This window comes from Heterocephalus glaber, unplaced genomic scaffold, assembly GCF_053883595.1.
Source record: "Heterocephalus glaber isolate CG9 unplaced genomic scaffold, H.glaber_assembly_v1.0 deba00001564, whole genome shotgun sequence".
Lineage (NCBI taxonomy): Eukaryota > Metazoa > Chordata > Mammalia > Rodentia > Bathyergidae > Heterocephalus > Heterocephalus glaber.
In genome coordinates, this window is record NW_028258351.1 from 241,337 (window position 1) to 253,660 (window position 12,324).

General features: G+C 51.3%; 1 protein-coding gene across 3 annotated transcripts in view; it reads right to left on the reverse strand.

Moving 5' to 3' along the window:
* Nucleotides 1-473: 473 nt before the first annotated feature.
* The window catches only part of Rnf43 (ring finger protein 43), a 67,667-nt gene continuing 55,816 nt past the window's right edge, over nucleotides 474-12,324 (reverse strand). For all 3 annotated transcript variants that reach the window (XM_087191411.1, XM_004870329.4, XM_021248665.2), the window contains 7 exons: nucleotides 9,733-9,807; nucleotides 9,492-9,623; nucleotides 8,810-8,914; nucleotides 6,609-6,770; nucleotides 6,023-6,125; nucleotides 4,014-5,369; nucleotides 474-1,933 (listed from right to left, as the gene is read on the reverse strand). In XM_087191411.1, coding sequence (XP_087047537.1) covers nucleotides 1,890-1,933; nucleotides 4,014-5,369; nucleotides 6,023-6,125; nucleotides 6,609-6,770; nucleotides 8,810-8,914; nucleotides 9,492-9,623; nucleotides 9,733-9,801 — 1,971 coding nt within the window. In that variant the 5' untranslated portion in view covers nucleotides 9,802-9,807 and the 3' untranslated portion in view covers nucleotides 474-1,889. The remainder of the gene's footprint in view (nucleotides 1,934-4,013; nucleotides 5,370-6,022; nucleotides 6,126-6,608; nucleotides 6,771-8,809; nucleotides 8,915-9,491; nucleotides 9,624-9,732; nucleotides 9,808-12,324) is intronic.

Here is a 12,324-nt window from a genome sequence, read left to right on the forward strand (position 1 = left end):
CTCTGTGCTATCTTACGTAAGCACTGCATGGATTCCATGTACTAGGCCCATTTTATGGATGGAAAAAGTGAGGTGCAGGATACCTGTGTAAGGTCACAAAGTAAGTCACTGAAGACTCCTAACAAGTGAAATAACAGGGCCGGGGATTTACCTCAGTGGTTCTGGTGCCCACCTTGCAAGCGCAAGGTCCCAAGTTCGATCTCCGGTACCAAAAAAAAAAAAACCGAAAGTGTAGTAACAGATAATATGACTGAACCACAGTGATAATCCAAGTGTGCTCTTTCCTTTCCTAGTCTCCTGAAGTCATGCTTTTATGGGCTTAAAAATTCTCATTGCCAAGCCCATCACTCTACCCTATCCTTTTGTAAATCAGGAACTAGCCTCTGATGTCAGAAATAATTTATTTCTCTCGATGGAGAAAGAAGTTGTTACCCTGAGTGACAGCCATGACAAAACAAAACCACAAGTCCAGACCGCATTTATGGATAAATATATTAGCAAATAAATACATTTTTCAACATAGTGCCTGATTCAAGCCTCTTTCTGTCTGGTTCAGATATAAATACCCATGTGGGTGCCTGGGTGCTAGTCTCCCCACTGATTTGAGGGAAGAAGGTTCCCAAGTAGGATCCTATGCCCACTTTGCCCCCACATTCACATTCTAGGCAAAGGATAGTGCCTGAGGGGCTAGCAATGATCAGGATGCCCTGGGGTGAATGTCACCCTAAGGAAGACCCTAAGTCCTTGCCCACTCCATACAGGCCTCCCAGACCAGCTTCTGCTCCCGGTCCACTCTGGGCACACCTTCCAGTTGGGCCCCTGGCCTGCCTTGTATGGCTTATACTGGGGAGCTGGGCAAAACCCAAAGGGTCGCACTTAGTTTTTCCTTTGTTCTCCCCCTGAGACAAAACTTCTCTCAGAGAAGAACTTTGTTGTCCTTGCTCAGCTGTAATTTTGCCTTTTCCACTTTCATTCCATCTCCTCTCTTCCCAGCTGAAGTCCAGAAGAAAGTCTCTCTTTTTTGCCCCCTTTGGACTTGGACACAGGAGATCTCCAAGGAAGTTATTCCCTCCCCACTCCCTCTGCTTCCCCCCCACAGAGGAGCTGGGACCACAGGGATAATGAGGGAGACTGGAGATCAAAGGCATCATCCCAGCTTAGTTAAGGTGCTGCCCCCACCTAAGGACAAAACTCTATGCCCTGCCTTCTGTCCAACTCGGACTTAACCATGTGGATCTGACAATTTAAGAGCAATTAAAGGACAAGAAGGGGGAGACAGCCTCCTTTGTGTACCAGGGCAGGCACTGCCTGCAGAGACCTCCCTTACTAGGGGTCAGGGCTCACCTATCCTCTTGGTCCTTTTGCAAGGAAGGAAAATGACAGTATCAAGCCAAGGTTGCCCCTGATGCAGCCTTAGCAGGGAGGAGCCAGAACTGGTGTGCAGAGCTCACTGGAGGAAGAAGTTAAGAAGAGATCCCGCATTCAGCTGAACCCACTGGCTAGTAAGATCATGAGGTCTGGGGAAGGGAGACCTGGGAGGGCAGCGGGAAGGAGCAGCACCTTTGTAACACCTAGCTACCCACACCTAGCTTCCTATCCTCACTCAGCCTTCAGGGATGCAACTCATAGATGCACACAGGCAGAAGCCGGTGCCTGTTGAGACACAGAGTTGCTGCAGGTGTGTGTTCTGCAGACAAGGTCTGGAGCCAGGACGGGAGACAGCACCTCCTGCCACCCACCATCGCTTCTCCTCTTCCAGTGGTTCCAGGAAGAATGGCAAAAATCGAGGTGTTTGCTGAGATCCTTTCTTCTCCTAGGTGCAGGACTCTGTGCCTGGTAGGACCCTGAGTCATCGGAGCACACTCTTGTCAGAGGTAGGCCTGACCATCTCACACAGCCTGTTCACACACCTCCTCAAGCTCCTCCTCCGAGCCTGTATAGAGAGGGGAGAGAAGAGGTCATTGAAGATCAGGCCAGGCTTCTGCTCTCACCTGTGGCATGTTGCAGGAGGGGACCACAGAAAGGGAGGAGCAGGGAATGTGTCTGTAAAGGGGATTAGATTAAAAGCTGAGTGAGGCCCCTTTGGGAGACAGGAGAGAAATCTAGAGAAAGATATACAGCATGTGGTATGTTACCAATACTTACTATTCATTCATTCATCCAATAAATATTTATTAAGCACTCACTGTGAGTTTGGCCTGCTACCATTTGCCAAACAGAAGCCCCAAAAGAATAAGCAGGAACTTGACAACTTTGTAGGAAAGAAGGGATGCATGCAAATGGCCAATATGCAAGTGGGACAGGACTGCAGTCCTAAGAGATGTACAGAGGAAGGGGAGAGACCCATGTTAAAGTGCAGCAACCAGGGAAGGCCTCCTGGAATGAGGGTTTATAAGTTATTTTTACAGGTTTAGGTAAGAATTGATTTATAGGAATAGGGAAGGCAGCAGGATATTCTGGGCTACAGTGCAAGAAGTATTTACCTAGTTTGACTAAAGCATAAGGCAGAGAAAGAGCAAGGGAGGTGTGGAAAAAAAGATTGGGAAGAAAGATGCAGCTAGTTGGTGATGAACCCTTGACAGCCAACCCAGGTTGGGTTTTTCCTCACTGTGTGCAAAACAGGACATTTGGAGATCTCTAGACAGTTTGTTGTGAAGTGGATGAGTTTAGTAGCAATATGGAGGGCAGGGGAGCTGTGCTGCCCAGCTCCTCGGACTCCACACTGGATGTGCAGCTCCCGGCCTTCATGGCCCTTTAAGCGGGAAGGGAAGAGCTAGGAGGTCCCACACTGACCTTTAGGCTGTCTCCTCTGACATGGGCAGGGGCCATCAGTACTGAACTTGAGGAGAATATGATAAAACTAACAGAGAATCTGGTACTGAGTGGATGTGAGGAGAAAGGAGAAGGAAGGCAGTGAAACTAGTTCTTAGTTTAGGAGCAAAGGGTGGCCCCTGCCCAACGTGACAGGGTCCACATGGAACCATTACACACATCACCAGAGCTTGCATCACATGGCTTTTAGAAGCAAGTATCTTATACACCATAACTGTTTGCATGCCTATCTCCCCACAGACCTGAATCTCTTTAGAGAATTCCACATCCTCAGACCCTAGCCTGGAACCTGGCATATAGCAAGCATGCAAACAGGAGGGAGAAAATAAATGAATGAATGACAGAAACTCTCAGGTTTGGCCTGTAGGATTCCTAGTCTGTGAGGCCTTCTATGTAGGACCTCTGGGTCCTCTTTTGGTTGGGAGGGTTCTCTAGCAGTGGCTACAGTCAAAGAGCACTATCATTCACACAGTGGAAGAAGATGGGAAGAGTGGGAGGTGGAGGGCCCTGGACAGGGAAGAGTCGTTGGGCAAATAAACACCCAAAACTTTGTGTTAAAGCTGAGAATTTGCATGGTCACCATTGGCTGTAATGCAGGGAAGCACCAAGTGCCCAAGAAAAGGTTGGTCTTACTATTAATAAGAGTACTTAATTGTTCTTTTACCAAAACCTAAGGATCCCCAGGGTAGCTGGGAACCACCTATGATTTCAAATTTTTTCATCACTCGTAGCCAGATGGCCTATTCTCATGGTTATCTGTAATTATGTCTCTTATTAGATCATGCTCTCCCCAAGGATCGCTTCTTGGCCTTCTTCGTATTTAGAGATAATGAGCTGTGAGCATCTCTAGAGCTGTACTGCTTATTGAAGTATTGAAGCATCTAGGTTTGAGCTGCTGCTCCAAACCATCTCGAGTGCCTTTCTGATGCCTCAGCCATACCAGTACCACCCTCCCACCCTTTTCATGATCCGGCACCTAAAGGGGCAGCACCCAGCAGAGCTGAGATGCTCCAACCAACATACTATGCTCTGCTGGTTGTTCCATACTTTGAATGTCACCTCTGGTATATCCATCTCAGCTTCTATCAACCCCGTGTTGGCTGACTTCACCTGTCCTCCAATATCGAGCTCGAGTCTAGTCTAGTCTTCTCCTACCACACCTGCTTTCCCTGAAAACTCACCAGGCTGGGCTGGCAGCACCTGACAGTGTGGGTAAGGGCATGGCCTGCCCTTTGGGGTGTCGGAACTCCACTCAGAAGGCCCCTCCCCGAGTGGATGTGGTCCCAGAGGCTGGCGTGGATTCAGACACAACCACACTGACTGTGAACTTGAGTAACAAGGGCCTGGGGCTTCTGGTAGCAGCCTCCTCTCCAGGCCTGGAGGTCTGAAGATCAATGGGTGGGCCTCTGGGGGCCAAGGGTATGCCAGGCTGGGGTTGTGATGGGGGAACATCTGGCAAGCTGGGTGCACAGTCAAGTCCTGGGGCCGAGAGGCTGGCGTGGGCTCTGAGGGACCACCCCGCCGTTTTCTCTGTGTGTGTCGGATGGGGAGGCTGGATTTCTGCAAGTGACTACTGGGACTGGGGGTTGGATTGGCAGCTTCAGCTGGGCCAGGGGCTGGCTCTGTGAGGGCCCTGGACCGCTGTGGGTTGGGGAACTGTCCTGAAGGGGTTGCTGGGTTGGATTTGGTGACTTGCTGATTGGGAAAAGGTAGCTCTGGCTGAGGCTGTGTCCGAGAAGCAGCAGGCCTGGATTGGGAGACCCCAGTTTCTGAGCCAGGCTTCCTGCCATGCCACTGGAACCGCTTTTTGTAGTGATGGTGCCGGTGCCGGTGGCAGTGGACATGGCTAGAGATCTGGGTTTCCCCTGTGGGTACCACTGAGTCCAAGGAACGGGGTCGAGAGGTCACACTAGGTTGTGTCCCCTCCTTGTGAAGATCCCCTTCAGGGCTGCAGTATACCAAGGGATCAAAGTCACTGCTCAGGGAGCTGCGGAAGGTAGAACTGCTGCCATGGATGCCCTGCAGGCTGACGTCCGTGCAGTTGACCACTGAGTCACTGGAAGAGCCATGGCAGGGCCCCGAGCTGGAATCACTGGCTGGACCATCTGCTAGGTAGCCACTGCGTTCTGTGCAGTAGCTTTCTCCAGACCCGCTGCTGTCATGAGGCCTGGCCCTGCGCAGGGGCACCACACAAGCTGTGGGATGCTGAGAGGTACATCGGAGGCGGCTTGGCCCCCGGCCCTGTGCGTGGGGGTGCTGGGCCACTGCCAGGCGCTGCTGCTCGCCTAAAGTTCGGAGATGTGCAGCTCCAGCTCTGGGGAGGCGTTGATGCCGAAGGCCCATGCTTGGCTCCTGGGATAGTAGGAAAGGTCTAGGTTGTGGTGGCCGAGCTCCTGAATTCCGAGAAGGGCCCAACAGGTAGGAAGCAGGGAGGTGGTAGTGGGCATGGCCAGGATGTTGGCGAATGAGGTGGAGTCTCCTGCCCGGTTCCTGGTAAGATCTAGAGGGTCCCAGGGAGTGGGAAAATGAATCTCCTTCTGGAAAACAAAACCAAAAGCACAGCTGATTGACTCCACAGGATGGAGAATGCAGTCAGAAGGGTGTGGGTGTAGCTAGGCTATTCGACCCTGCAGAGCCATAAGCTCAGTTTGGGGGACCAAAGTCATCCCTAGCTTGCCTGTGCCTGGGACTCCCTTGGTACCTCCAGTCAGGCTGCCTGCCCTAAGAGTCCCACTGAATGGTCAATCCCCTCCTCCATCAGCCATCTGGGGTTCCATTACTCAGGCCCACTCCTAGCCTGTACTGTACCTTTAGGTAAATTAGCAAATGGTTCTCTTTTTCAAGATATTATTTCACTTTCATGTTTTAGAAAATTGTCACATATACTGATTTTGTTCAAATAGGGTGATTAATTGCCAGGAAATTGAAATAATGAACATATAAATCATTGAAATCTTTGTTTAGAATCAACAAAGTTGTCATAAAAATACAAATAATTTTTAAGATATAAAGATGTGTATGATGTGAACAGCCCTCCCCCTCAGATGAGACACTCTTGAGCAGTGCACAGCTGAAATGACTGTGGTGGCAGTTCTATCCCCAGTGTCACAGCAGAGACCCTTTCCCAGGGGGAAGCCGTGTTCTACACCTGCCTGCCTGCACACAGGGAGGTCCTTGGCCCAGGTCCTACCTACGATGTTGAACATGCAGAGCGGACAAGTCCGATGCTGATGCAGCCAGGGGTCCACGCAGGTTCGGTGGAATTCATGGAGGCAGGAAATGACCCGGAGCTCCTGGAGAAAATAAGGGTATCCAAACCAAAGGTGTCTGTGGCCACAAGAGTAGCAGGACTAGACTATTTCCCTGACTCCCTTTGGCCTTTCTTTCCTGCATTCACCTACTTGCAAAAGGTGGATTTGAATTTTGCCACTTAGCTGCATGACTTTGGGCACATTTCTTAACAGTTTTCAGCTGTAAAACAAGGATAAAAAACTAATCTGCCCCCACCCCTCACATGAGGCTAAAATGAGATAATGCATTGAAAGTACCACTATGGCCTGGATGGCATACAGTTCCTTCTCAACAAACAATAGTGCCCTTTCCCTAGAGGGCTAGGAAAGTGACCAAATTTCAGGGCCATTCCTTGCCCCTGTCCCACACAGGAACACAGGACACAGATGTAGCCAGGACACCCATACCAGCTCCAGGCCTGCCCACCCCTGCCCCAGCCTCCCTCCCTGGCTGGTTGTGGGGGTGAATTACAAAGCCTGCCTTACCTGCCCCTCAGAGAATTCCTCCAGGCAGATGGCACACACAGGGGCTGAGCTGCAGCTGCTACCTGAGTCCTGCCACTCGGCCCGAGCCCTCCTGCAGCTGGCCTGGTACCTCCTGGTGGCTAGCTGGCTGATGGCCCAGGCTGTTCGCTGCTGAAGGGGATCCTGGGAAGAGGAGTGGAACTCAAGATGGGGCAGGGACTCCTCTCCCTCTTGCCCAGGGCCCAGTTTGGACTCACTTCCCATCACTCAGTTATGTCACACAGCTAGTTGGGGACCCTTAGGAATTTATCTCTTCAGAGCTCTTACATGCTCTGCCCAATCCCTGCTCATCCCATTAAGCTTTTCTTCTGTCAACAAGCCAGGAGAGAAACTTTTTATCCAACTGCTACTTGACATCTCAGCTGGGCTATCCAGGAGACATTTCAACTTTAACATGCCCCATACTGAACCTCTAATCCCATTAGCCATCCCCAACCACACATCTGCCCCCTCCATCTCACAAATGACAATTTCATTCTTGTCATTGTCTTTGTCAGGGCCAAAAATCTTTTTTCATTTTTTCGCCCCCTGTACCGGCTATCAAACTCAGGACTTTGCGCTTGCGAGGCAGGCACAGTGTCACTAAGCTAAATCTCTGGCCCTCTAGCCAAAAATCTTGATGCCATCCTTGACTCCTCTCTCTCACATCCCACAGTCAATCCATGAGAACATCTGTTGACTCTGCCTTCAAAGCATGCCCAGAGTAACTATTCTTACTACTTTTTATGCTACCTCTCTAATCCAAGCCACCATTGCTATCACCTGGATTCCTGTAACACTCTCTCCTGGCTGCTTTCTGTTTCCAGCCTTGCCTCCTGTGGTCTATTGTTATCATAGAGACAAGAATTGATGATGTTAACAGAGTATGGTTTCACACACCTGTGATCCCAGCACCCTGGGAGGCTGAGGCAGGATGACTGCAGGTTTGAGGCCAGCCCAGGCAACTTAGCAACTTAGGGAGAACTTTTCTCAAAACTTAAATAAAACAGAAAAGGGCTGGGGATGTAACTAAGTGCCAAGGTCCTGGGTTCAATCGCCGGGACCAAACAAACACACACACAAAGAACTGTCATTTTAAAATGAGATCATGGTACCCCTTCTACTCAAATGGCTCCCTTTTGGCTCAAGTGGCTTCCTCTCCAGTGGCTCCCATTTCACCCTGAGGATGTAATTCAGTGACAGCATGTGCCTAGCATGCACAAAGCCCTGGGTTCAATCCTCAGCCCCACAAGAACAAACCAAAACAAAGTCCTGACAATGACCCGAACAGTTCAATACAACTGCCCCCATGAACCCTCTGACCTTACCTCAGATTCTGCCCTCCATTTGGCTCATTTGGTCCTGGCCACACAGCCTTGGGACTGTTCTCCAGACATGTCAGGCACACCTCTATCTCAAGGCCTTTGCAACCTACTGTTCTTTCCACCTGTTGCTCCCCCACCACATACCTGTGCAGCTCACCCTCAGCCATTTGTGGCTTTGCCATAATGTCATTTTCTCAATGTGACTTTCCTTGAACTTGCTTTTATTTATTTTATTTATTTATTGGTACCAGGGATCAAACTCAGGACTTTGCGCTTGCCAGGCAGGCACAGCGCCACTGAGCTACATCCTGGCCTTCCTTGGACTTCCTTTTAAAACTTAATGCTGTAGGGCTGGGGATTTAGCTTAGTGGTTCCACCGCCTGCCTCGCAAGTGGAAGGACCCAAGTTCGATTCCTGGTTCCAAAAAAAAAATTAATGCTGTACTCTTGTAATGTCTCCCCTTTTGCTATTTTGTTTTTCTCTGTAGTATATAATACCATCTAAAATAGTATATATTTTACCTATTTGTTTTGCTTATTGTGTGGAATGAAATGGAATGTGTGCTTATTGTCTGGAATGAAAGCTCCTTGAGGGGAGGAGCCTGGGGCTGCTTTCACTCTCTGTGTTATTCCCAATACCTGGAACAGAGCCTGGCATACAATAGTCACTCAGTATATTTGTTGAATGAATGAATGTATGAGCATTATGGGGAGAGGCTGTTAGAGATCAACAAAGACAGATGCTCAGGTATTGAGATGTACGTTGCTTCCTGGGCATAAAGGTGCTGGCCTTCCTCATTTTCTCCTTCCTGGCCCCTATCCTCATCCCCACCTCTACCAGGGAGCCCACACTGCTCACCGGTCTGCTGTGGCGGGGTCGACATCGAAAACGCAGCACTGCAGCCAGGATGATCACAAAGATAGTGCCCACCACCGTCAGGAGGATCCACATATCATAGTCCGGCTGGGAGACAAACAGAGAAGGAAAGGGTCAGACTTCAGGAAGGAACTGGGCCAGTTAGAGGGGAAACACAGGAGCACAAGGGAAACACAGAGAGCTGGATGTCCCCTTGAGTATCCCACCTGAGGGATGAGGGAGGCATGAACTTGGAAGTGGTCCCTCTCTGCCCAGGGGCACTCATGAGAGGGAGTTCTCTGGAAACAAATGTGTTTGCAAAGAGGGGAGAGGAACCCCTTTGCAAGGTAGGAACACCTTGCCAGTGAGCAGCTGGGTGAGATTCCAGTGGAGAAGCGCCCACCCAGGGGTCAAGGGCCAGGGGTGGGGGGTCAGGGGTCGGGGTCAGGCAGGCTCTGTTACTGTATGCCATGAGACCACAGAGCCAGAAACAACTTCTGAACTCATCTGACCCAATCTGTTCCTTAAGCAGATGATGCCCAGAGAAGGGGAAACCTTGCCTCTGCTGAGGGACGAAACTGAGTAGAAGGTCTCTAGGAGCCTGCAGGCCCCTGGTGGGAAGTGCCATCGGATGAAGTGGAGATGATGATGGTGCCAGGCCATGGTGGTGGTCTGGAGTCCTTACCCAGGCCAGGGGCTCCTTCAGCTCGATCCTCACATGGGCCTTCCGGTTCTTGTACACAAACTCCATCAGCTTCACAGCATCATTACCCCAGATTAGCACCACCGGCCACGTCAGCCCCAGGGGCTGCTGCAGCTGCAGAGGAGAAGGGGACCCCCAAGGGCTGTGATGACTTCTCCCTTCCCTGGGAAGTGTATCTTCCTCCATCCAGCCCCTCCTCAAACACCCTGATGTCCGTGGGTACCTGCTCAGCAGCAGCTCGATCCTCGGTGATGTCAAAGAGGACAGCACTGGCTCCTCGCTCGCCAGCCATCCGGGCCTGCAGAGACACACAGCAGAGGTTTGACACACAGCCCATACATGGCTAGGCCTTGCCATCCACCCTCAGTCCTAGGATGGTGCACAGGGTGCTCCTCTGTGCTCTCATATGTACAGGAGGCCAGGACCCCTGCCCAGCTGCAGCTCAGCCAGGTTCCATTGCTCCAGGGCACTACACTGGGTCTTCTCCTTTTGTAAGAGAACAAACCCTTAACCAAAGTTTACTGGGCATAATGAGGTGGCTCTGGTTGAAAGGCAAATAAGACACAGCCCCTGCCCTCAAGGTTCACACAGTGTGAGAACAAAGACTGGAAAGTGACCAGCACCCAGTGGGAGGAAGACACAAAGGAAGAAAGGGAGAGCAAGAGAGAATCCTTTGGGGCCCCACTGGGCTCCCCAGGTCCTAGCCCTGCCTGCCTAGAGAGGCTGTGGGACATCCCTCCAGCTCAGGCAAGGGCCTGACCCCAGGCCTGGTGGCAAAGGCCCCCTCAGCCCATCTCACATACATGCTCCTCCCCCAACTCTCTAGCTTCCAACTCATTCTGGCTCCATTTTAAGGACTTAGAGGAGCCCTTGTTCAGTACTTTTACCCCTCATCCTCTCCCTCAAGGTGACTCAAGTAGGGAGGGGCTTGAGGGGTTGTTCCTACAAGGACACAACCGTGCACACACGTGTTCAAGGGCTCCAAGAGCAGGACTGAGGGGGCTAGAATCTGGCCAGCCAGGCAGAACAGATAGCAGAGCCAGAAAGAGAAGAAAAGGTGGGGAATCCAGTAGGTACGTGTGTGTGGGCCAAAGCAGGGAGATAAGACAGAGGGTGGGGTGGAGGCACAACGGTAGACCAGCTGGCATGTAGACACTGCCTGGAGGTGGGTCTCCTTGCTTGGCCTTCTTCTCTAGAGCAGAGGCTCCTTTGACATGGCACCAGGCAGTGACCTCCCTCCCTCAGGGTCCCTACTGGATCTCCGGGGCCTTGGGAGGCAGTGAAGGAGTTAACCCCTCTGCAAGGAGTGGTGGCAGAAGAGAAGCCAGTGCTGGGACTTAACTCATACTCCCAGTGCTTTGATCTCTGCTTGCCTTCCCAGGGAGAGCCTGTCCCAACAGGTCTCCTGCCAGGCAGGCTGGGAGCAGCTCCTTGCTCCTGCTCCCCAAGCAGTGGCAGGGGCCAGGGGGCCCCTCTGAATCAGCTGCCTGCAGGCAGGGGAGCAGGGAAGCAGGGGAGGGTGGTGGAGACACACAAGTGGGCCCCACTTTGATTAAGGATAATTTCCCTCTTCCTTCTTTCCTCTCTGTCTTCTAGGAGCTTGGCTGGGCCCTCTACAGGGACCAGCACCTGGGCACGGCCTGGGCTAGAAATTCACAGAACTCCAGCATGGAATCATTGAAGGAATTAAGAAGCCATAGCATCCATCATTCCCTCACCCATTCCTCCCAGGAAGCCATTCCATCAAGGCTCCTCCAGGCAGGGCAAAGCTCTCCAAGCAAGGCCATGGGAGCAGTGCTGGGGGAAGGAATCCCTGCTAGGGGAATCCTACCTGCAACCTCATATTCCAGGGACTTGGCCTGGAAGTGGGAGAGGTACCACAGTAGTCACAATTACAATTCCTGGAACAAGACCTTGACCCTGGCCTGGAGGTTTGTGTTCTCTCTCGTTCTCTCTCTCTCTCTCTCTCTCTCTCTCTCTCTCTCTCTCTCTCTCTCTCTCTGCCTCCCTCTCTCCTTTCCTCCCTTCCTTTCCCCCCTTCCTCTCCTCTCTCTCCCTCCCTCCTCCCTCTCTCCCTCTCCTTCCTTCTTCTCTTCTGGTACTGAGGATCAAACCCAGGGAGGGCTGACTATATACTTAGCCCTTTTGTTTTTGTTTTTTTGGTACCAGGGATCTAATCACTTTGCACTTTCGAGGCAGGCACAGTGCCACTGAGCTAAATCCCTGGCCCAGCCCTTTTTATTATTTATTTTTATTTTTATTGTGAGACAAGGTCTCACCATGTTGTTCAGGCCTTGAATTCACAGTGTACCCCAGGCTAGCCTCAAACTTGCAGTGATCCTCCTGCCTCAGCCTCCCGAGTGCTGGGATTACAGGTGCACACCATCACGCCCAGCTCTTAGCCCTTTTTATTTTGAAACAGGGTCTGGCTACGTTGCCTAGGTGCTGAAAACTTGCAATCCTCCTGTCTCAGCCTCCAGTGTAGCTGGGATTACAGGCATGTGTCACCATGCCTGGCTCCCACCCCTATCTCTTTGAAGAACTGGGGTAGAACAGTAGAAAGCAATTATGATGACATTCAAACACCCTCGCCCATTACAGCCCGTAATTACAAAGTTGTAAAAGTGATCAAAGAGCCCAAAGAGTTAGCCAACAGGAGAAAACAAACAGGACTTTCAGGCAGTGGGGCTTCTGTTCTAGGATTAAAAAGCAAGATATACTGCTCAATCTGGAGCTCTCTGTGCCTACTGTCCACCTGCACCTAGGTGCTTCTTTGGGATGGAATCTGGAAGGCCGAGTAAGAATGGGTAGCCCT